The following is a 25,998-nucleotide window of genomic DNA, read 5'->3' on the forward strand; positions in this document are numbered from 1 at the left end:
AGTTTGGTTTTTGATTCTTATTATAGGATAAAACATCCTGATTGGTATAGTCCTTTATCTGTATCTGTCCTAGGTACATAGACAAAAGAGAGATATTCAGTTCACGATCAGGAAGAGACAGAGAGACATATAAAGCCATGCATATATACACACACTTTTGCACACACGTGGGCATAAATACGCCATTATGCACCTTCAGTTAGACTCAGGTCCAAGTAGACACCCACTTCGATACATATGCACACAGTCCCACAAGTCCAACACACACAAATATACGCAACCAGTCACTAATTGTGCCTGCACCACACAGACATCTGCACTCAGCACAAGCACACAGTCACACACATACACTGAAGGATTCACTAATCACAGAAGTTCCAATTCCTTATTGTTTACTTGAACATATTGTATAAAAGTAGAAAAACAAATATTTCTTTTGAACCCATGTCAGGGCTACATCTCCATAAAATAACGGATGAATGGAAATAACTTAAGGCAGGCGTGGGGCTTAGTGCACAAATAAGCCTTGGGCTCCCAGATGAGCTGGGGGTGGGTCCAGGTTCTCAGACACACAGATCTCCCCTGGCGACACAATTCAGGTCCTGTTTGAGGAGGCGGAAGAGGTTGAATGTGACAGTGGCTTCAAGGCAGTCTCGAGACACCTGTGAGAGGGATGAAAACATTGCCCAGGCATCAGCCCCTTCCCTTACCCAGATCCCAGGCATCTGTCCTCCCCTCCAATAACTTACCCTCTTTGGGACCCTCTGGAGCTGGTTAAGCCAGGGCTGGAGGAGGCCATGGGGCCTGGAGCCTGAGGTGGGCAGAGCTGAAACCTGTGGGCAGAGGAGGGTGTTATGTGACCAGGGCTTGGAACAGTTGGAGACATATGCCACAGACATGGCCTCGGTGCCCTGAGACTCACACAGGCCTGGACCTCAGAGTGGATGTAGTGCAGCATGTGAAGGGGCTGGTTCAGCATGTCCTCCAGGGATGAGTCAGCCACAGACTCCAGGACCTTCAGTGTTAAGGCCAACTCAGCCTCCAAGGCCACAGGGCGCTCCGATACCTGGAGTGAGAAAGTACAGATGAGGGGGCAGGTAAGGTGGAAAGGTGAGACAGATAAGGAAGAAGGCCCAGGTAGGGAGTACAGGGAAGGAGGGCAAGTGATAAAGACACATGTGATGGGGACAGGAGATGGGTCAGGTGAGAGGGAACACATAAAGAAGGATACAAATGAAAGAATACAGGTGGGGCACAAAGATAGGGGAGGAGACAGGTTATAGGGCAGGTGAAAAAGTGAAATGGGGAGAAATGAAAGGTGACCCATGGGGGTCACAGAGATTTGAGGGATAAGGATGGGGACAGATTAGAAGAGAACAGGTTAGGGAGGCAAGTGAGAGGGGGACAATTAGATACATAGGCAAGAAGGGTAGATGAAGGAGGAGTGTAGGTTAGAAATAGATCGGTGGAAGAAAGATCATGAGAGAGATAGGTGGGAGGCAGTGGTGAAGAGAACAGGTGGGAGGTGAATAGGGAACCACTACTGAGAGCAGACAGTGACAAACTGGGCAGGGCAAGGGGCAAATACCTGGGAGAGAAAAGAAGGTAGAAATGAGAAGAGACTAGGTAAGAGTGGAGGTGTGAGGAACAGACAAAAAGATGATAAAAGGGACCCTGGGAAGGAACAGAATCAAGGGAACACTTGAGGGAGGACAGGTGAGGAGAGACAAGAGAGAGGGAAAAACAGATGAGATAAGGGAGGTGAGGGGCCACTTAAGGAAACAGGGAGAGGGGCCAGGAGAGGGTAAGAGGGCCTCAGTTCCAACTCACTTGCAGCTGTGTCAGCGTCCAGGGTCTGGGAAATAGGCAGGAGCTGCAGCTCTGGTTTTTCAGTGAATTTTCCTAGAGAACAAGAGCGGAGGTTAGACCACAACATAGGAGGAGGCTAGACCATAGTGGCACAGATGAAGTTCTAGCAGGAGAACTTGAGTTTAATCCACAGCAGAAAGGATAGCGATTAGTCATAGCTGAAAAGCTAGAGACTACACCACAGCAGGGGGACAGAGGTTAGCCCACAGTAGCAGGGCAGCAGCTTGGCCTAAGCAGGAGGGGTAGAGGCTACAACATCAGTGCTCACAGGTCAAAGGTCGTGGCAGCGCAGGAAGATGCTGAACTTTTCCCCTCCTAGGAGCACATTGAAATATACACGTATATATAGAGCAATTACTCCTGAGACACAACTGATGGCTGACTAAACAGCTTCTGAACAACAAAGTAACAAAAGAGGCTGGATAGGGAAGGCTGGGGAACTACTGAGCTCTCTGGGAGCTGTGGGAACTCTCTGGGATTGGAGGTGCCAGTGAGTGCCATTCATTATATTCTCTCCATCTTGATAGGGCAGGTGGGAGCTCCATTGGATACTCTGGCCTACCTGCAAGGTCACTGCAACATGTTCCCAACAACACTGTGTGGAACCTATTTCTCTGAACTAAGGAAGCAAGCAGGAACTACAGGGCATTACTACATGCATCTGGTCCTCGCCTGAAGTAGGTCTCTGTTAGTAGGCTAGCACCCTGGATGCCATAGGCATCTTGGATCCAACTCTCCTGCCTAAACCACCCAGCAGAGACAGCCTATACTGAGGTCTCTTTTACACATTTTTTCAAGACAGGGAGAATAATTATTTTGTTTAATTCATATAAACATAGAAATGAGAACAAAATGAAAAGACAGAAGAATATCTTTCAAATAAAGGAACAAGAAGAATAACCACTCAAAAAAAATGAAAAAGGAAAAGTAATTTGCCTGATGAAAAATTGAAAGAAATTGTCATAAGGATGCTCACCAATTTGAGAATGGAGTAAAGGAATTTAGGGAGAGCTTCAAGAAAGAGTAAGAAAATATAACAAAGAACCAAAAATAGCTGAAGGATACCATAACCAAAATGGAACATATGCTAGAAAAAATCAACAGCAGATTAGCTAATGCAGAATAATGGACTAGTGACTTGGCAGATCAGACTACTGGAAATCAACAAATCAGAAAAGTAAGAAGAAAAAAGATTTAAAAAGTAATAAAAAGAGTTTGACCTCTGGGAAAACATCAAGCTCACAATCATTGAAATTATAGGGATTCCAAAAGGACAAGAAAGAGAGAAAGGAACAAACTTTATAGAAATAATGGCTGAAAGTTTTTCTAACCTGGAAAAGAAAACAGACATTCAGGTCCAGGACACAGAGGATTACAGACATGATGAACCCACAGATACCCAAACCAAGACATACTGTAATTAAAATGGCAAAGATAAAGATAAATAGACATTTTTTGAGGGGAGCAAGAGGAAAACATCTAGTTACATACAAAGACACCACCATAAGGCTATCAGCTGATTCCTCAACAGCATCTTTATCAGCTAGAAGGGAATGGTAAGGCATCTTCCAAGTGCTGAAAGAAACCTACAACTTCAAATAATTTACCTGGCAAAGCTATAATACAGAATTGAAGAAGAGATAAAGAGTTTCCTGAATAAGCAAAAACTAGAAGAGTTAATCACTATTAAGCCAGTTTTACAAGAAATGTTAGAGTCTCATTTAAGCAGAAAAAAAGGCCATAACCAGAAATAGGAAAATATGAGGAAGAATAATACCTCACATTTAAAGCCAAATATTTAATAAATACAGTGAATTGTAGATTTAAAAAGCTGCTATGATGGTAAAAAGACCAAAGTACAAAACTCAACTCAGACTGGGAGGTCGGCTGGCGCTAGCACCTTTCGGGTTTTGGGATAATGGATGTATTGGCATTCAAACCAACCAAAAATTTCCCCCAAACCAACCATCAGTTCATCATTAATTAGAGAGAGAGGAAAGGGGAGAGAGAGAGAGAAAGAAACATGGATAGGTTGCCTCCTGTACTTGCCCTGATCTGGGATTGAACATGCAGCCTAGGTTCTAAATGGCTTCTAAGAAGTTGGGTGCAGATTTTCATGGTCGGGCATCAGGTATGCCAGTAATGTCCTAGGCCTTTACTACTCACTACTCACTCATTGACTCACCCAGAGCAACTTCCAGTCCCACAAGCTCCATTCATGGGACTTTGAGTAACCCTGATGATGTCCCATTTAAGATAGGAGACAAATTCAAAACACCAGCTAAAGTCAGTCTACCTATTAGCTTCTCCTTGCCTGATTGTTTACAGATTGTCAGAGAAGTACAGTATGACTTCTCCTTGGAAAAGAAAACCATTGAGTGAGCCAAAGATATTAAGAAAATCCAAGAGGCCCAGCAGGAAGCAGAGCACATGGCTGAGAAAGCAGAAGATAAAGTGAATTCTAAGAGTGGGCCAGAAGGGGATTGCAAACCGAGCTTCTCCAAGACTCACAGTACAGCCACAATGCCACTTCCTATTAACCCCATCCTTGCCACCTTACAGCACAACAACATCCTTATCCCAACTCAGGTCAGCAGCAGTGCCACAAAACAGAAAGTTCTCAGCCCATCCCAAGCAAAGGCAGATTTCAATCCTGCTGACTTTGAGTGTGAAGATCCACTTGATAATCTCAAATTAAAAACTATTGATGAGAAGAAATACCTGAGAAACATTCTGGTCAGAACCACTGGACCCATTAGGGCTCAGTTATTGGATAATCACTTACTCAGAGGAGGCTTTAGGTCTGTGTTATAGGATGAGGAGGTCCTGGCATCCCTGGAGTGGGCAATGCTATATTTCAAGCCTTTTCAAAAACCCAATTGCTTTATACCCTTACCACAGTGGAGCAACTGTGAAAAGATGTTGCTGTCTTCCAAAGCATCCCCCTCCACCATTCCCACAGTAAACAATATCAAATCCCTGTCCTTCCCCAAACTTGACTCAGATGACAGCAATCAGAAGGCAGCCAAGTTGGCAAGCACTTTCCATAGCATATCCTGCCTCCACAGTGGCATGTTCCAGAATTCCCTAAAGCCTTCCACCAAAAGCAGTGTCAGAGAGCTCAGTGGGCATTATACTCTTCCACTTTCAGCTTTGAACTTGGACAGAGGCACAGAAGTGCCAACCCTGGCCTCTTCTGATATGATCTCCCAGATGTCTTCCTTCTCTGTCTTGTCTGTGTTCACAGAAGAATCATCACCTCCAAATACAGGTCCTATGGTCACACTTCCTAATTTCTCAATGTCACAAGTGCCCAACACTCCCAGCTGTCCCCAGGCTTATTCTGAACTGCAGATGCTGCCCCACAGTGAGCAGCAGTGTGTGGAGACAGTGGTCAACATGGTCTACTCATATGAGTGTGTCCTGAGAGCCATGAAGAAAAAAGGAGAATATTGAGAAGATTCTCAACTATCTCTTTGTACATGGACAGTCTGTGAGAAGTGCTTCAATCCTCTTTTAATGGAAAAGGCTCTGGAAATGCACCAGTGTTTGGAGGAAAAGATGATGGAGTTTCTTCAGTTAATGAACAAATTTAAGGAAATGGGGTTTGAACTGAAGGACATTAAGGAAGTTCTGCTATTACACAACAATGACCAGGAAAATGCTGTAGAAGACCTCATGGCTCAGGCTGGAGCCAGCTGAGACCAGGACCTGCTGAAGCCCTGACACCCCTGCAGGAGGCCCTGAGGAGTCCACCTGTAGGGAAGGAAAAGGGAAGCACTTCCAGATTTTCTTTTGAGGGTGGAAGGTCAAGTGCAGAGATTGTGCTTGCCAGTGTCTATGAGCCTAGGCTCTGAGCTGGGGAAAAAGTGGGGAAAATTTGGACATATGAATGCCCTCAGAACTGTCCTGGCTTCTTCCATATTAAATGTATTTGTATTTTGAGAAGTGTCCTTCCTTTCCACCTTGGCCCTCCAGAGAGACTTCTCTGGTTTTTCTTGGGTCTGTATGTCCTCAGCTGAAACCTGGCCTGGCTGCCAAGAGGAGTCAGGGAGAAGGGGTGGGAAGGCCATACTCAGTGCTGCTCTGGGGCTAGATGCCTCCCTCTCTTGCACTGGTGGACTGAACTCTAATCCAGTTTGAGTGCAATTGAAAGGTTATTCCAGGTGCCCCCCCAACCCCTTTAACAGTCCCTTAGTGTTACACTGGTTCTGCAATGTCTCTGAGGTGCAAAGAATGCCCTTTCCCCCATGGGGCCCTGAACTTGCCTTTTCTACCAGGCAGTTACCATGCTTCCCTTACCTAGCCTGTTTCTTTTGGCCTAGTTTGGAAAATCCTCTGCTATCAGGATTTAGAGACCCCCTGCTCTAGGAAACAGTTGTCACATTTAAGAAATCATTGACCCCTTCCCAGAATATCAAGTTGGGGAGAATCAGGCCATGATTTAGTTGTCCAACACTAACTCCACCTCAGTTCTCTTTGGAGAACAGCCTCTCCTGCCAGCCCCCTGCTCTAGGATGACATAATGAATAACACCTAGTCATAGAAATCTGTCTCTTTAGTTTGTTTTATATTATGCTGTACATCATTAAAGATCTAAATACAAAGGAAATACAGTCTTGATGAATCTAAAGTAATTTGCTAACTATATTTATTCTTCAGAGACAACTACTAATAAAAAATCTAAAAGGTAAAAAAATAATAATTAGGAGATACACAAACAGATCTAAAATATGACATCAGCCCTGGCTGATGTGGCTCAGTGGATTGAGTGCCGGACTGCAAAGCAAGTGGTTGCTGGTTTGATTCCCAGTCAAGGCACATGCCTGGGTTGCAGGTCAGGTCCCCAGTGGGAGGTGTGCGAGAGACAACCACACATAGGTGTTTCTTTCTCCCTTCCCCTCTCTTTAAAAATAAAATATGACATCAAAAACATAAAGCATGGAGGAGTGAATAAAAATGTAATCCTTTTAGAACATATTCAAACTTAGATACCTATGGACTTAATATAGACTGATATAGCCCTAGCCTGTGTGAGCGTTGTCTCATAGACCAAAAAGTCATGGGTTCAATTATTGCTCAGGGCACATAGCTAGGTTGTGAGTTAGACACCCCACTAAGGGCTTGTATGAGAAGGCAACCAATTGATGTTTCTCTCTCTCTCTCCCTTCTCTCTTTCTAAAAAGCTATAAAAAATGTTTTTGGGTGAGGATAAAATAGACTGCTATAGATATGGGATACCTATAAACTTCATGGTAACCACAAACCAAGACATACAAAGACACACAAAAAAGCAAAGAAAAAGGATCCCCCCCCAGTGAAAAAAAATACACTAAAGAAAACCAACAAACCACAAGGAAAGAGGTCGAAAGAAAAAAGAAACAGAGAGGAACTACAAAAACAAAAAAAAATTTAAAAAATAGCAATAAGTACATACTTATCAATAATTACTTTAAATTAAATGGATTAATGCTCTTATAAAAAGACATAGGGTGGCTTAATTGATTTCAAAACATGACACATATATGCTGCTTACAGTAGACTCATTTCAAATCAAAAGACACTTTGGGCTGAAAATGAAGGCATGAAGAAAGATATTCCATGTAAATAAAAATGAAAAGAAAGCTTGGTTAAAGATATCAGACCAAGGCTAGTTTTTTATAAAAAGTACCATAATAAAAACATTAAAAAGAACAAAGAAGAATGTTACCTAAATATAAAGGGGTAAATCCAAGAAAAGGATATAACAATCATAAATATCTATGTACCCAACATAGGAACACCTTAAACATATAAAGCCAATATCAATAAACATAAACGGAGAAATCCACAGTTATATAATAATAGTAGGGGATTTTATTATCCCACTCACATCAATGGATAGATCATCATACAGACAGAAAACTAATAAGAAAATAATAGCCTTAAATGTCATATTAGATCAGATTGACTTAACAGACATTTATAAAACATTTCATCCAAAAGCTGCCAATTACACATTTTTCTTTCAAGTGCATATGGAACATTCTCCAGGGTAGATCACATATTAGGCCACAAAACAAACCTCTATAAAATAAAAAAAATTGAAATCATATTAAGCAAGGGAAGTGAAGAGAGGTAGAAGAAGGTAATGTGTGGATACATGGTGATGGAAGGAGACTTGACTTTGGGTGGTAAACACAAAATACAATATGCAGAAGATTGTATTGTATACCTGAAACCTATATAAATTTTTTTACTAATGTTACCTTAATAAGTTTAATAAAAATAAAAAGAAATCATATCAAGCATCTTTTCCAACAACAATGACATGAAACTAGAAATCAACTACATGAAAAAGTTGGATAAAACACAAATAGAGATTAAATAACATGGCACTAAACAAATAATAACAAAGAGGAAATAAAACAGAAAATCAAAAACTGCCTTGAGACAAGTGAAAGTGAAAAAAACAACTTTTCAAAATTCATGACATGTAACAAAAGCAGTTCTGAGTAATGAGAAAAATCTCAAATAAACAACCTAACTTTACACTTAAACAAATGAGAAAAAGAACAAACAAAACCCAAAGTAAACAGAAGGAGGGAAGATCAGAGTGGAAATAAATAAAATAAACATTATAATATGATAGGAAAAATCAATGAAATTAAGAAGTGGTTTGTTGAAAAGATTAGCAAAATTGATAAGCCTTTAGCCAAACTCAATAAGAAAAAAGAGCCCAAACAAATAAACTCATAAATAGAAGAGGAGAAGTTATAACTGACACCAGAATATACATAGAGCCATTAAAGAATATTATGAACTGCCTTGGTGGGTGTGGCTCAATGGATTGAGTGCTGGCCTGCCAACCAGAGATCACTGGTTTGATTCCCACTCAGGGCACATGTTTGGTTGCAGGCCAGGTACCCAGTAGGGGGCATGTGAGAGGCAACCACACAATGATGTTTCTCCCCCCCTCTTTCTCTCTCCCATCCCCTTTCTCTAAAAATAAATTTTAAAAAAGAGTATTATGAACTGTTATATGCCAACGAATTTGTCTGACAATTCAGAAGAGGTAGATACATTTCTCCAAGTATATAACCTTCCAAGACTAGGAAGAAATACGAAATCTAGTTTCTTAACTAATCAATAAAATTAAAATTAGCAAAGACCCTGGCTGGTGTGGCTAAGTGGATTCAGTACCTGCCTGCGAACCAAAGGGTCGCTATTATGGTTCCCAGTCAGGGCACATGTCTGGGTTGTGGGCTAGGTCCCCAGTAGGGAGCACACAAGAGGCAACCACACATTGATGCTTCTCTCCCTCTCTTTCTCCCTTCTTTCCCCTCTGTCTAAAAATAAATAAATAAAATATTTTAAAAAATTGAATCAGTAATAACAAATCTCCAAACAAATGAAACTCTGGGACCAGATTCTTTACAGGTGAATTCTACCAAACATTTAAAATAGAATTAATACCTATCCTTTTAAAACTATTTCAAAATAATTAAAGAGGAAGGAAAGCTTCCAAATTTATTCTATGAGACCAATGTTACCTTGATACCAAAATTAGGCAAAGATGTTACCAAAAAAACAAATCACAGACCAATATTCTTAATGAATACAGATACAAAAATCTTCAACAAAATATTAGCAAACTGGATTCAACTATACATTAAAGGATCAGACACCATGACCACGTGGAATTTATCCCAGGGATACAAGTATGGTTCACCATCTGTAAATCAATCAAGGTGATATATCACATTTACAGAAGGGAAGGATTAAAAACCAGAGCACCGAGATCCCGCTGGCTACTCTCTCAGTTCTACCCTCAAAGCCTCCCTCCTCAGTCTCTCCTCAGGCATCTCTGGCCCACTCTCCCTCTGTCTTTGCCTGAGACCAGGGTGCAGGTTCAGAAGACTAAAGACCTGCTCAATAATGTGGGCTCTGATGAAGCTAATTTAGAAGCCAACATTGAAAAGAGGAAGTTAGAACTGAAAAGAAATAGGAAGTGATTCCAGACTCTGCAGTGTCAGACCAGCCTTTATGGATGAATATGAGAAGATTGAGGAAGAATTGCAAAAGCAGTTTGACATTTATCTGGAAAAAATTTGAAATCTGGCTTATCTAGAACAACAACTTGAGGATCATTATAGAATGGAGCAAGAGAAATTTGAGGAAGCTGAAAACACTCTTCATCTGATGCAGAACAGGCTAAAGGAAGAAGAAAAGTGATTGTTCAAGAGTGGAAGTCAGCCAGGAGAGCCTGAAGCTGCCCTAAGTGATAAGCCTGCATGGAGTTTATACCCTCCTGGGAGGTCTGGCACAGGTAATAATGACTTGGACACTGACATCCAGGAGGATGATGAATCTGACAGTGAACTGGAAGAGAGACGGCTATCTAAGCCATGGACAGCCATGGAGGTGCTCATGTAAGGAAGACCTAGCAAAAGCATCGTGGGCACAATGCAAGGTGGAGACTCAGATGATGATGAAGACTCAGAGGACAGTGAAATTGACATGGAAGATGATGAAGAAGATGATGATTTGGAAGACGAGAGCATTGCTCTCTCTCCAGCTAAACCCAGTCGAAGGGTCCGGAAACCTGAGCCCCTGGAAGAGAGTGACAGTGACTTCTGACCTTCTTATCAAGGTATTCGTATGGATTAAAACCCTCAGATTTGTAGGTTTAAAAACCCCACATTTGCAGGCAATGTAGAAGATAAGGAAGGAAACATATTTTGTTCACTAAGCCAGTTGGACTGATTGTTAATGAAGTAGTACCTGTGTTTGCTTTAGCTTCCTATGTGTAACTCCATGAAGCTTGAACAAGAACCAGAGCAAACCCTCCCCCCAAAAAACAACCATATGATCATCTCAATAGATGCATAAAAAGCATATGACAAAATCCAACATCTTTTTATGATAAAATGGCATGATATCTCAACAAAGTAGATATAGAGGAAACATCTTGACAAAATAAAGGCTATACATGATAAACCTACAGCCAATACAATACTCAATGGTGAAAAGCTAAAAGCTTTTCTGCCAAAATCAGGAATAAGACCAGGATGCCCATTATCACCACTTCTATTCAGCGTAGTATTTGAATCCCTAGCCACAGCAAGCAAAGAAAAAAAAAGAAAATAAAAAAGAATGAGAGAGAGAGAGAGAGAGAGAGAGAGAGAGAGAGAAAGAAAGAAAGAAAGAAAGAAAGAAAGAAAGAAAGAAAGAAAGAAAGAAAGAAAGAAAGAAAGAGCATCCAAATCAGAAAGGAAGTTTTGGCTGGTGTGGTTCAGTGGGTTGAGTGCCCGCCTGCAAACCAGAGGGTCATGGGTTGGTTTCCCAGTCAGGGCACATGCTTGGGTTGTGGGCCAGGTCCCCAGTAGGAGGCACGTTAGAGGCAACCACCTCTCTTTCTCCCCGCTTCCCTTCTCTCTAAAAATAAATACATACATAAATAAAATCTTTAAAAAAAAGAAAGGAAGAAATAAAATTCTTTATTGCACATGACATAATATTATATGTAGAAACCCCTAAATAATCCACCAAAAGACTATTACAACTAATAAATGGATTTAGTAAAGTTGCAGGATATGAATCAACATACAGAAACTTGCTGTATTTCTATACATCAATAATGATTGATCAGAAGGAGTAATTAAGAAAACAATCCCATTTACAATTGCATCAAAAGGTATAAAATACCTAGGAATAAATTTAACCGAAGAGGTAAAAGACCTGTATACTGAAAACTATAAGACATTGGGAGAAATGATTGATGATACAAATAAAAAGAAGGATATGCCATACTCATAGATAAAAAGTATTAGTATTGTTAAATGTTTTTACTACCTAAAGCAATACACAGATTCAATGCAATTTCTATTGAAACACCAATAGCTTTCTTTTCAGAACTAGAGCAACTAATCCTAAAATTTACATGGAACCACAACAAAACCTCAAATAGCCAAAGAAACCTTGAGAAAGAACAGAGTGAGAGGTTTTATGCTCCCTGGTTTTCAAACCATATTACAAAGCTACAATTATCAAAAGAAAATGAATATTGGCATAAAAACGTATATATAGATCAATGATATAGAATAGAGAGCCCAGAAATAAATCCTCACTTACATGGTAAATAATTCTACAACAAAGGAGGCAAAGATATACAATGGGTTAAAGACAGTCTCTTCAATAAGTGGTGCTGGCTGGGAAAACTGGACAGATACATGGAAAATAAAAGAACTTAGACTACTTTTTTATACCATATACAAAAAAAAATCAAAATGGATTAAAGGTTTAAATGTAAGACCTGAAACCATAACTCCTAGAAGAAACATAAGCAGTAAACTCTGACATCAGTGTTAGCAATATCTTTTTGGATATATCTTCTTTGGGAAAGGACAAAAAAAGAAAAAAATAAGTGAGACTATACCAAACTAAAAAGTTTTACACAGCAAAGGAAACCATCAACAAAATGAAAAGAAAATTTACTGGATGTGAGAAGATATTTGTAAATGATACACCCAATAGGGGTTAAGATCCAAAATACATGAGACTCATACAACTTTACAACAAACTGCACCCCCCACAAAACAATCCAATTTAAAAATGGGCAGAGGACCTGAATAAACATTTCCTTTTTTAAAAAATATTTTATTTATTTATTTTTAGAGAGAGGGAGAGAAACACCAATGTGAGAGAGAAACATCAAACAGTTGCCTCTTGCACATGCCCTGACTGGAGACCCAACCTACAACCCAAGTATGTGCCCCGACTGGGAATTGAACCAGAGACTCTGTGCTAACTGGGATGACACTCAGTCAACTGACCCACACTGATTAGGACTGAATAGACATTTCTCCAAAGATGTCATATAAATAGCCAACAGACATATGAAAACATGCTCAACAGTACTAATCATCAGGAAAATGCAAATGAAAACTGCAATGAGATATCACCACACACATACCAGAATGGCAATCATTGATAAATCAACAAACAAATGTTGGTGAGGATGAAGAGAAAAGAGAATCCTAGTGTACTGTTGGCAGAATTGTGAATTAGTGCAGCCACTATGGAAAACAGTATGGAGTTTTCTTAAAAAATTAAAAATAAAGATGTCATACAATCCAGCAATTCCATTTCTGTTTTTTTCCAAAGAAAACAAAAACACTAATTTGAAAAGACATACTCACCCTCATGTTCACCTTAGCATTACTTATAATAGCCAGGATATGGAAGCAACTTAAGTGTCCATCGATATATAAAAGAATAGAGAAATAACACTTTTCTCCCTCAGTTTGCGAACAAGACAAAGATGCTCACTATTAATACTTTTATTTAACACACCTTGAAGTTCTAGTCAGTTTAATAAGGTAAGATAACTAATACATATAAAGAGTGGAAAGAGGGAGTTTCAAGATAACAGAGGAGTGAATGGAAGTCACACTGACCTCCTCCCAGACCAATCTGGAATTACAACTAAATTACGGATAAATCACCTGGAACAAACAACTGAACAATAGCAAGAGAGGAGCCTTATAACCTCAGACAGACAGAAGAATCAGCATTAGCACAACCTAACTGGTAATGAATGCAGTAGAGACTCAAGAAAGTGGGTGGAGCATACATGGGCGGCAGCACCAGAAAGATATTGAAGCAGCCAGTTGGATCCCCCTGAGGAGAGTGGGGTTTAAACCATAAGTGGGAACCCCCAGTCTACAGTACCAGAGCCCAAAAAGTACACAGATAACAGCCAGCTGCGAAAAGCGGCAGGGTTGCTCTCTGCCAGAGCTGGAGGGCTGTGGGGGGTGGCAACTGGAGATGCAAAGAGACATTTAAAGGGCTAATGTATAGATTTTTGTTTGCAGCCACTTACTCTGGGTTCTAGCAGGGGTAGGGGCAGAATGGGCTAGAGACACAGGACGAGAGACTGGGGAAGGAGGCTTTGGGGAGAGAACTGAGAGAATAGCTGGTGGGATCCTGGTGCTGAGTCATCCCCCGTAGGGCAGCAGCAATCTTGCCCAGGCAGACCACTCCCCTAAGTGACAGCAGTGTGAGAGGATATAGCCCACCCCCAGGGAGGGACTCTGCTCTGGCCCTGTGGTGCCTAAACCTGACTGCTGAGTGCAGAGTGACTAGATTAACAACTGGAGGAGACAGCCACAGACAGTAGATTCTTGGAAGTCTCAAACAGACTGCCTAAGGTCCAACAGGGTCAACATCTGCCATCCTCAGAGGCAGATCCAGAAAGAAAAAACAGCGGTAAATCCTAGAAGCTACCAAGACAAAATCCACTGCAGTCTTCTCCATGATTTGCGATACTTTCTGTACTACATAGCTTTTTAAGGTCCATTTTGGGTCCATCAAATTTGTGCATATTAAGTCATTAGATTTTATACTAATAGTGTATTTCTCTCCTTTCTTATAATAGTCTCAATCTCTTTACAACCTTAGTAATACTGGTTCATTTGCTGGTGATATTGGGATTGCAGGAGAGAGTTATTTTTGCAGATGTGGGTTTGTTTCCTGGGCTTTGTGGTTTTGTTCTGCCAGCATGTGCACAAAAACACACAAGATATTTTGGGTAGAGTAACTCTCAGTCAACTAGCTGGAGGGTAGGACCCACCAAAGAATGACAAAACAACAATCAAAACCCAATTACTTCCAGAAAGCAAACATAAATGGCATAAAAGGCATCCAAAGAGCAGCAAGTTCAGGAGATCAAGGAGACTGCACCACTGATCTCACAGGTCTCCTACCATAAAAGTTCATACCACAAAGTTAGGAAGTCAAGACAGATCAATTTAAGAAGCAGAAGCAAAAAAGAAGAGTCTCAAATATAATGGGAAGACAAAGAAACACCCTCAATCGAAGGGAAAGGAGGAATTCCCCAGATAGAGATCTAAATGAAATAGAGGCAAGTAAACTGTCAGATATTGAGTTCAAAACAATGGTTCTAACGAAGCTCAATGAACTAGTGAGCTTGGAGAGAATTACAGGGAAACTATGAGGAACTTACTGCAAACTATATCAGCATGAAAAAGGACATAGACAATATCAACAAGAGGCAAGAGGAAATGAAGAATACAATTTCTGTATTGAACACAGTAGAAGGAATCAGAGTCAGGCTAGATGAAGCAGAGGATTGAATCAACGAGCTGGAGGACAAGACAGAAAAAAGCTCCCTGAAAGAGCAGGTAAATGAAAAAAGACCCAAAAAGAATGAAGAGGCATTTAGGGAAATGCAGGACAACCTGAAATGTAATAATATCCATACAATAGGGAGAACAGAAGGAGAAGAGGAGCAAGGGCTAGAGAACCCGAAAAAGTAATGATGGAAAACTTTCCTAATTTAATGAGGGCAAAAGTCACACAAGTCCAGGAAGCACAGAGGGTCCCATTCAAGAGGAACCCAATGACGCCCACTCCAAGACATATCAGTTAAAATGGCAAATAGCAAAGACAAAGAGAGAATCCTAAAGGAAGTAAGGGAGCCCTAATAGGGCTAGCAGCTGACTTCACAACAGAAACACTGCAAGCCAGAAAGGGGTGGCAAGAAATACTCCAAGTAACGAAAAACAAAAGCCTGCAACCAAGAGTGCTCTACTCAGCAAGGCTCTCAGTTAAAATGGAAGGCGAAATAAGGAGTTTCCCAAATAAAAGAAGGCTAAAAGAATACACCTCCACCAAACCAGAAATATAAGATATGCTAAAGGGACTGCTTTAAGAAGATAAAGAAAAAGAGCGAGAAAGAGAGGAACACAGGTACAAAGGGAAAAAATGAATAAGTATCTTTCAATAATAACTTTAAGTATAAATGAATTAAATGCTCCAATAAAGAGGCATAAGGTGGCTGAATGAATTAGAAAAGATGGCTCACACATATGGTGCCTACAAGAGACTCACCTCAGAATGAAGGACCTACACAGACTGAAAAGTAAAGGGATGGAAAAAGTATTCCAAGCAAATAGACAGGAAAAAAAGCTGGGGTAGCAATACTTATATCAGACAAAATAAATTTCAAAACAAAGGCCATAAAAAGAGACCCGGAAGGACACTTCTTAACACTCAAAATAAGAATCCATCAAGAAGACATAAAGATTGTAAACCTATATACACCCAACATAGGAGAACCCAAATATATAAGGAAAATCTTGGAGGACTTTAAGAAAGATATAGACAACAACATGCTGACAGTAGTGGATTTTAACACCCCACTGTCAACAATGGATATAGGTCTTCCAAACAAAATATCAAGGATATTGTGGAACTGAATGGCACATTAGATCAAATGGACTTAATTGATATATATATATATATAGGGGGAGAGAGAGAGAGAGAGAGAGAGAGAGAGAGAGAACTTTTCATCCCAAAGAAGCAAAATACACATTCTCTTCAAATGCACATGGAACATTTTCAAAGATAGACCACATGACAGGACACAAAACAAGCCTCAACAAATTCAAGAAAATTGAAATCATAACAAGCACTTTCTCTGACCATAAGAGCTTGAAACTAGAAACGTACCTCAAGGAAAAAACTCAAAAACATTCATACTCATGGAGACTGAATAGCATGTTATTAAACAATGAATGGGTCAATAATGAGATCAAAGAAGAAATTAAAAAGTTTCATGAAACAAATGAAAATGAACACACAACAGTCTAAAATCTATGGGACACAGTTAAGGCAGTCCTGAGGGGGAAGTTCATAGCAATACAGTCCTACCTAAAAAAGACAGAAACATTTCCAATAATCAACCTAATCCTACAGTTTCAAGAACCCGAGAAACAACAACAAACAAAGCCCAGAGTGAGTAGAAGGAAGGAAATAATCAAGATCAAAGCAGAATTGAATGACATAGTCAATAAAGGAACAATTCAAAGAATTGACAAATCCAGGATCTGGTTCTTTGAAAAGATAAACAAAATTGACAAGCCTTTATAAGCAGACTCATCAAGAAAAAAAGGGAGAAGACACAAATAAATAATATCATAAATGAAAGAGAAGGAATTACAACTGATACCACAGAAATACAAAAGATTATAAGAAATTACTATGAAAAATTATATGCCAAGAAGTTTGAAAAGCTGGGTGAAATGGACAAATTTCTTGAAAAATACAACCTTCCAACACTGAATAAAGAAGAAGCAGAAAGCCTGAACAGACTGATAACAGCTGTTAAAACTGAAGCAGTAATCACAACACTCCCTGCACACAAAAGTCCTGGACCAAACAGCTTCACAGGGGAATTTTACAAAACATTTAAGGAAGAGCTAACCCCTGTCCTCAGACTATTTCAAAAAATCCAAGAAGAGGGAAGACTCCCAAACTCTTTTTATGAGGCCAGCATCATCCTAATCCCAAAGCTAGATAAAGACACAACAAAGAAAGGAAACTAAAGGTCAATATCGCTGATGAACATAGATGTTAAAATTCTCAACAAAATATTGGCAAACTGCATCCATCAGCACATTAAAAAGATCATCCACCATGGTCAAGTGTGATTCATCCCAGGGATGCAAGGATGGTTCAATACTCACAAATCAACAAATGTAATATATGACATAAAAGGAAAGACAAAAATCACATGATCATATCAATAGATGCAGAAAAAGCATTTGATAAGATACAGCATCCATTTATGATAAAAACACTTAGCAAAGTGGGAGTAAAGGGGGCATACCTCAACATAATAGAAGCCATATATGAAAAACCTACAGCCAACATCATACTCAACAGGCAAAAACTAAAAGTTTTCCCACTAAGATCAGGAACAAGACAAGATTGTCTGCTTTCACCACTTCTATTCAACATAGCATTGGAAGTGCTAGCCACAGCAATCAGACAAGAAAAAGAAATAAAAGGCACCCAAATTGGAAAGAAGGAAGTAAAACTGTCATTGTTTGCAGATGACATGATAGTGTACATAGAAAACCCTGTGGATTCACCATAAAACTACTCGACCTAATGAGTGAATTTGATGAAACAGTGGGACACATAATCAATTTTCAGAAATCTAAGGTATTTTTGTACACCAATAATGAAATATCAGAATCAGAAATCAGGAAAAAATCCTATTTTCTATAGCAACAAGAAAAATAAAGTACCTAGGAATAAACCTAACCAAGGAGGTAAAAGTCCTGTTTTCAGAAAACTACATGACACTGACAAAAGAAATTAAGGAAGACACAAATACTGTGTTCATGGATTGAAAGAACTAACATCATCAAAATGTCCATACTATCCAAAGCAATTTATAGATTCAATGCAATCCCTATTAAAATACCAAAATGTATTTCACAGATACAGAACAATCATTTCAAAAATTTATATGGAACCATAAATGACCCCGAATAGCTGCAGCAATTTTGAGAAAGAACAAAGTAGGAGGGATCACAATATCTGATATGAAACTATGTTACAAGGCCACTGTAATCAAAACAGTCTGGTACTGGCATAAGGACAGACACATAGATTAATGGAACAGAATAGAGAGCCCAGAAATAAACCCATGTCTCTATGGTCAATATTTGACAAAGGGGGCAGAAGCATAAAATGGAGTAAAATAACTTGTTCAACAAATGGTGTTGGGAGAGCTGGACAGCTACATTAAAAAAAAAGAAATTTGACCTCGAACTTACACTGTACACAAAAATAAACTCAAGATGGATAAAAGACTTAAATATAAATTGCAACACCATAGAAGTCCTAGAAGAGAACATAGTCAGGAAAATCTCAGATATTCCGTGCAGCAATATTTTCACCAGTACATCCCCTAGAGCAAGGGATACAAAGGAAAGAATAAACAAATCGGACTTCATCAAAACAAGAAGCTTCTGCATGGCTAAAGAAAACATCAGCAAAATGAAAAGGGAACCAACTGTACAGGAAAATATATGTGGCAATGATACCTCAGACAAGGGTTTGATCTCCAAAATATATAAAAAACTCACATGACTCCACTCCAGGAAGACAAACAATCCAATTAAAAAATGAGCAAAGGACCTGAACAGATACTTCTCCAAGGAGGACAGTCACAGGGACCAGAGACATATAAAAGGATGCTCAGCATCACTAGCCATCAGAGAAAAGCAAATTAAAACCACAGTGAGATACCACTTCACACCAGTCAGAATGGCCATCATAAACAAATCAACAAACAAGCGCTGGCGAGGCTGCAGAGGCAAGGGAACCCTAGTACACTGTTGGTGGGGATGCAGACTGGTGCAGCCACTGTGGAAAACAGTGTGGAATTTCCTCAAAAAGCTAAAAATGGAACCACCTTTTGACCCAGCAATTCCACTGCTGAGATTATACCCTAAGTATCCTGAAGCACCAATTCAGAAGAACCTATGCACTCCAACATTCATAGCAGCACAATTTACAATAACCAAGTGCTGGAAGCAACCTAAGTGCCCATCAGTAAATGAGTGGATCAAAAAACTATGGTACATTTACACAATGGAATATTACGCAGAAGGAAGAAAGAGTTACTACCCTTCACGACAGCATGGATGGAACTGGAGAGCATTATGCTAAGAGAAATAAGCCAGGGGATGTAAGACAAATATCATATGATCTCACCTATAAGTGGAATCTAATCAGCTAAACAAATACTCAAGAAAAATATAACCAGCAACTATATGTCTTTGAAAGAAAAAACAAACCAACAGTAACAAGAGGGAAGGAGGAAGAGGGTAATGGGGAAAAGAAGGGAAAGGGTCAAGTCAAGGAACATGTATAAAGCCAAAGTGGGGAAGGACTGAGGGTAGGAGGTAGGGGTGGATGGGGCAGGGGAAAGTGATGGTGGGAAAGTGGAGACAAATGTGTTTGAACAATAAAAAATTTTAAAAAATTAAAAAAATAAAAGGGTGAAAGAATACAAAAAAGTGGAAAGAAAGAATAAAACTGTTATTTGCATATGACATGTCTATATATGGGGAAAAACTAGAAGAATCTATTGCAAACTATGAGAATTAATAAGGGAATTTAACGAGAAAGTTAAGCTTCAGACAAAAAGAAAAAAGTACTCATCACAAGAACAAGTATTTTGTAACCATGTACAGTGATGGAAGTTAACTAGACCTTGTGGTGATTATTTAGCAACATATGCAAGTATCAAATCATTATGTTGTACACCTCAAATTAATATAACATTGTATATCAGTTATACCTCAATTTTAAAAAAACAATAGGTACTCACCAAGGCATCCTTGGCTTTCCTGAAGGTCTTCCACTCTGTTGGTGGCAGATATTCAAACCTGCCAATGTCACAGCCCTTCCCTGTTGAGTGGGGCTTGGAGGTGGGGACAGGACCTGCTCTGGCCAAGCCCAGGCCTGAGGCCACCATCACCAGGCACCACGCTGCAGCCATGGAGAATCTGGAATTGCTTCCCCTGCTGCATGGCACCGCTTTTTAACCAAGCTAAGTGAGCAATCCTGGCTGCTGTGTGTTTAACAGGAAAAAGCAAATGGAAATTCCAATTTCAAAAGGCATGAGTGGGCGGGGCCCGCTGCTGACCCAGGTGAGCTCACAGGTGTGGGCAGGGCCATGTGAGCCCAGAGCTCTAAGAGGAGGAAAAAGAAACTGAAATCAATCCCAAGAGGGACCCTGAGAAATCCCCAAGCCTAGTGTAGGAGTTCCTGGGACTTTGGGGAGCCCCTAACTGAGGCTGTGGCCAGTAGAGGTATAGGCAGCTGTCCAGCAGGGCAGGGGCTGGTCAGGGTGTATGGTGGCGAGGATGCCTGAGTGCCAGGCAGGGAGCTTCCTCCACTGGTTTAAGCATGTTTCACTAACTCATTTTATGCTCCAAATATGCAGTGAGCGCAGTAAGTCCTCACTTAATGTCCTCATTAGGTTCTAGTAACCTGTATAACAAAACCAATTTGACCATAGGCTGATTGATATAAACAAGAGTTAAGTTCTGTCCTGGCTGGTGTGGCTCAGTGGATTGAGTGCCAGCCTACGAAGCGAAAGGTCACAGGTTTGATTCCCAGTTAGGGCACATGCCTAGGTTGCAGACCAGGTCTCCAGTTGGGGACATGGGAGAGGCAAATGATGTATGCCTCTACATATGTACGATGTATGTCTCATACATCAATGTTTCTCTCCATCTCTTTCCCCCTCCCTTCTCTCTCTCTGAAAACAAATAAATAAATAAATTTTATAAAAGGGTTAAGTTCCTACAGCATGTTTCTGTAGGAACATCACCAAAGTTCTAAATGAAGACCCAAAACATTTCTAATATTAAACACTGGAATAAAATGTGAGCTATACATACATTTAAGAAAGACTAATAAAAACAGGTCAGATAATGACTTTCCAGATACTCTTCCAGTTCTGGGTGGCATGGCCAGAGCCCGTTTGGCCACGCAGGGCAGAAGGCAGTGCCCCGCCCCGCCCCTGCCGACAGGAGCCCTGCATCGCAGGGCCACTCACACACCCCCACACTCACTCAGACTGGGGCAATTTGGACATGACTATTCACCTGATAAGCACATCTTTGGGATGTGGAGGAAATCCCAGTCCCTGGAGAAAACCCATGCGGACATGGGGAGAACGAGCCAAACCCACAGAGACAGTGCTCCCAGCAAGGGGTCAAATTTGTTTTCCTCATCGACAAACGTTATGACAAGATGACATTGGATGAAACAACGTTACTAGCGGACCACCATAGTTATTTTTAGGATCATCCCCCATTTTACCCATGAGGAAACTGAGGTACAGGAAGGCAAAGTGATTTGCCTAAGGTCCCACAGGTGGTTCATGGCAGAGCTGGTCTTTGAACGGTGTCCCATGTGCATACTCCCTATGCTATATATGGCCAAAGAAAAAGCTGGGAACCCCTATGAGTCACAGACAGCTAACTCTCCTTTTCCTCCCTCTGGGTAGCATGACATAATAGGGAGGGCCTAATTCACTAGGGGTAAGTGAATGGGGATGGGAGAGGGTGCCTGGGGCGAAGGCATCCCCCTGGGGTGAGGAGGGCTCACAGAAGGCAGGCAGAGTCTGGTTGCTTTCCTGTCAGCCCCACCCCGACCCCGCGGTAATAATATTTGTGTAGCAGGTAGGGAATTGTTCTGATGTGTGGGCACTTCTCATGTTTCATTATTTTATTTTCTTTCTTAGCTCTTAGGTGCAGAAAATTACAAATCATACTCTTCAGATTATAGCAGAATCACAACTGATCCATGAGGGACCCTCTAAGTTTATATCCGCCCCCCCATGCCTAATCCCACTCCCATCACTCCCCCTCACAGGGACCCACTTTAATGCACTTGACATGTAGCTGCAAAGGTGTATTTTTACAATTTGCAATTGACTGCATTTATGTGTTTCCAATTTACATAAATGGGATTGTGTTATAAACCTTGTTCTATTTATTTCTTTTTTAAAAAAAGAAACTTAGCAGTACATTTTTGAGAATATGTATAGCAGTGTGCACCAAGTTTTCTGCTTCTAAACGCTGCATTGTATTCCATGGTGTGCCCACAGCACTTTTACTTAGCTGTTCTCATCTAGTCCCTCAGTGACGCACACGTCGGTTGCCTTCATCTCCCCATCAGTATAAGGCTCACACATGCCCTCTCTGTGGGGAATGTTCTAGGCTCTATCAGAGCACCCAAGCTGGCGCCCCCCACCATATCCCCTCAGCTCATTTTTTTCACTTGCATGTAGATATGGTAGGTAGTTCCCACATACGTCCACAGCTTCCCACCTTGGGTGTTCTGGTATTGCTCTGCTTCTCCTTTGAGTTCTTTCTCCTGTCTACATGCAGAATAGATCAGAAGTGCCAGGATTAATTCCTCAAAAGCAATTCACATCCAACGCAGGTAGGGAGCCAGGAAACAAGTACTCTGCTCCCCTTTTCCTCAGTGGGTCATTCCTGAGGTGTGTTCTACACGATTCCTCAAGTCTTGGAGAGTCCCCTATGAATGAGCTCCATCTAGTCGCTCACAGCAGTGTAACCTTGGGAGGCAGGGACTAGGGTGAGAAAGCTGAGGTGCCTGGGCTCAAAATTTAAGTAGGCCCTCACTTTCATGTTCAGGCAAGTGCCCTAGGTACCTCACCTGCCTCCCTCTAGTCCAGACTGCGCCAGGTTTGGCCTTTTTCTCTTCTAATCCCAATTTCCCCACTCACTTCTGTTTCCTGGAGTCACTTCCCAAATAAACCACTTGTACCCTTGGCTCAGGGCATGCTTTTGGGAGGCCCCAAACTAAGAGATTATATCTATCTATATATCTATCTGTATCTGTATCTGTATCTATGTCTATATCTATATCTGTATCTATATCTATTTTAGGAATAGGATCTCTGCGCCACAGTGCAAACCTCCACTTATATTGTCTGGTCAGCGCTGTTCAACAGAACTTCCTGCCATAATGGAAGTGCTCTGTACCTGCCCTGCCCAATACAGTAGCCACCAACCACGTGTGGTTGTTGAATGCTTAAAATTCGGCTAGTGAAATGGAGGAACTGAATTTTCCATTTCTTTCATTTTTCTTTAGGTGAATTGCTATATGTGGCTGGTGGCTACCGTAAAGGACAATGCAGTTCTAAGTACTCGTCTCTTGCTCTCCCACACAGTTGCGCCTGCTTCCCTCTCTCCGGAAGTGCTGGAGAGTTCCTGTTTCCCCCACCCCCCCGAGCAGTGTGGCCTCCTGAACACAAGGGTCTGATTTAGGTGATGTAGTCCTGAACCTTGACAGTGAGCCTGGTGCAACATAATGAGACTTTTGAGATTAAGGGACAAGATGAGTGAATTTTGCATGTGAAAGAAATGCAACTACTGTGTGGCCAGAGGGTACACTGTGATTTAAAAATAACTTTTCAAAGTCTGACATTTTCCCCACTGAGAGGTGAGTCTGTCCCCTCCCCTTGAATCTGGGCTGGCCTTAGTGGCTCCTGTGTAACTCTAGGTGCTGCACGACCTCTGAACCTAAGTCAGAAAAGGTTGAGGCAGCTTCCGCTTGGTTCTCTTGAGACTCTCACTCTGGGGAAGGCCAGCTGCCATGCTTTCCCTGAGATCACCATGCTCCCACCCCCACGCGGCCATTTTGGACACACAGCCCAGCTCACAGGTTCCCCAGCTATGGTTGGGGCTCTATCTCCTCTAATCCCCACCCCACCAAGGATCCTACATAGCCATTTTTAGTCTACTGCTCCCATGCCTCTGGATCCCAGGAAACAAAAGAATTACCTATGGACACATATTCAATTTCCCTTTTTATATACAAATATATATATATTTGGCAGTTAGATAGATACGAGCAGAATAGGAACAATAGGCAAGGTATGGTATGTTACCAGAGTGCAAAGCCCTGGGCACTTTGCAAAGGGCAAAACTGGGCTGGGATTTTACCCCAGGAATGACTTTTCCTGCTCTAGCATATTGTTGGTCATGTAGCTAAACCCCCTAACCTTCCATATTGCTGGTCATATGGTTCAGACCCTCCCCTGACATTTCCTCTCCTGGAATATTGTTAGTTATGTGGTAGACCCTCTAGAGGAAGAACAAGAGGGTTAGAGATTAGCCTCTATGACTCCCATACAAGCTCCCTTAAGCTTTAAGCCCTAGAGATAACATCTAGGCCTCTGTGGTGTGTCAGTTCCAGGGCAAGAAAAGCAACCAGGCCGTGTAGTCCCATTAATGATATCAGGAGCAGCTTAAATGGCTAATGACCCCATACCGTGGGGCCAACAAATTGGTAGAGACCACAGACTTGAAAGGACACCCCTGGAAAACTGATGAATATTCTATGGTGACTTCCCCCTGAGACTTCCAGATAAAACCCTCAAGAGAAAGGACTCAGTGCAGGTTCTTTCTGTCTCTTGATCCTGCCAGTGGTTTTCTGTTTTTTTTCTGCCTCTCCGCCCTGAGAGGGGTGTTCTGTGTTTTTTAAAAAATATATATTTTATTGATTATGGTATTATAGTTGTCCCATTTTTTTCCTTCTCTTTATTCCCCTCCACCCTGCACCGCCCCTCCACCCAGCATTCACCTCCCCCTTAGGTCATGTCCATGGGTCATACATATAAGTTCTTTGGCTCCTCCATTTCCTATACTATTCTTAACCTTCCCTGTCTATTTTGTACCTACTATTTATGCTGCTTATTCCCTGTCCCTTTACCCTCATTCTTCCCCCTCCCACTCCTCTTGATCTCCATTTCTATGATTCTAGTTGTTTGCTTAGTTTGCTTTCTTTTTTGTTTTTTAGGTTCAGTTGTTAGTTGTGAGTTTGTTGTCCTTTTACTGTCCATAGTTTTTGATCTTCTTTTTCTTAGATAAGCTTCATATAATAAGGGCTTGGTGATGACAAACTCCTTCAACTTGACCTATCTGGGAAGCTCTTTATCTGCCCTTCCATTCTAAATGACAACTTTGCTGGAGAGAGTAATCTTGGATGTAGGTCCTTGGTTTTCATGACTTGGAATACTTCTTGCCAGCCCCTTCTTGCCTGCAAGGTTCCTTTGGAGAAATCAGCTGATGGTCTTATGGGCACTCCTCTGTAGGTAACTGTCTCCTTTTCTCTTGCTGCTTTTAAGATTCTCTCCTTATCTTTAATCTTGAGTAACTTACTTATGATGTGCCTTGGTGTGTGCTTCCTGGGGTCCAACTTCTTTGGGACTCTGAGCTTCCTGGATCTCCTGGGAATCCATTTCTTTGGCCAGATTGGGAAGTTCTCCTTCATTATTTCTTCAAGTAAGTATTCAATTTTTCGCTCTTCTTCTTCTCCTTCTGGCACCCCTATGATTCGGATGTTGGAAGGTTTAAAGTTGTCCCGGATGTTCCTAGGCCTCGTCTCACTTTTTTGAATTCTCACTTCTTCATTCTGTTCTGGTTGAATGTTTATCCCTTCCTTCTGCTCCCAATCATTGATTTGAGTCCTAGTTTCCTTCCCTTTACTACTGGTTCCCTGTATATTTTTATTTGTTTCACTTTGCATAGCCCTTACTTTTTCTCCATTTTGCAACCATACTCAATCAATTCAGTGAGCATCCAGATTACCAGTGTTTTGAACTGTGTGCATCTGATAGGTTGGCTATTTGTTCATTGTTTAGTTCTATTTTGGGGGCTTTGATCTGTTCTTCCATTATGGCCATATTTCTTTGTCTCATTGCACCTGTTACTTTGGAAG

General features: G+C 41.1%; 1 protein-coding gene and 2 pseudogenes across 1 annotated transcript; 2 read left to right on the plus strand and 1 right to left on the minus strand.

Moving 5' to 3' along the window:
• Nucleotides 1-563: 563 nt before the first annotated feature.
• On the minus strand, nt 564-20,233 carry IFNL1 (interferon lambda 1). The gene is made up of 5 exons (XM_054580852.1): nt 20,063-20,233; nt 1,831-1,902; nt 923-1,066; nt 750-833; nt 564-662 (listed from the first exon to the last, which is right to left on the minus strand). Exons 1-5 carry the CDS (start codon nt 20,231-20,233, stop codon nt 564-566), a joined length of 570 nt encoding a protein of 189 aa, XP_054436827.1.
• LOC129076699 (ubiquitin-associated protein 1-like) lies at nt 3,955-5,571 on the plus strand (annotated as a pseudogene).
• On the plus strand, nt 9,538-10,488 carry LOC129076655 (clusterin-associated protein 1-like; annotated as a pseudogene).
• Nucleotides 20,234-25,998: the final 5,765 nt, after the last annotated feature.

Source organism: Pteronotus mesoamericanus, unplaced genomic scaffold (assembly GCF_021234165.1).
Source record: "Pteronotus mesoamericanus isolate MK-2021 breed Mesoamerican mustached bat unplaced genomic scaffold, CSHL_Meso_final contig_639, whole genome shotgun sequence".
Lineage (NCBI taxonomy): Eukaryota > Metazoa > Chordata > Mammalia > Chiroptera > Mormoopidae > Pteronotus > Pteronotus mesoamericanus.

Excerpts from the sequence above, each read along its gene's own strand:
- IFNL1 (XM_054580852.1), bottom strand. The coding sequence starts at position 20,233 with ATGGCTGCAGCGTGGTGCCTGGTGATGGTGGCCTCAGGCCTGGGCTTG. Across the intron at positions 1,067-1,830 it reads GGACGCTGACACAGCTGCAA|GTATCGGAGCGCCCTGTGGC; the intron begins GTGAGTTGGAAC and ends TTCTCACTCCAG. Across the intron at positions 834-922 it reads ACTCTGAGGTCCAGGCCTGT|GTTTCAGCTCTGCCCACCTC; the intron begins GTGAGTCTCAGG and ends CTCTGCCCACAG.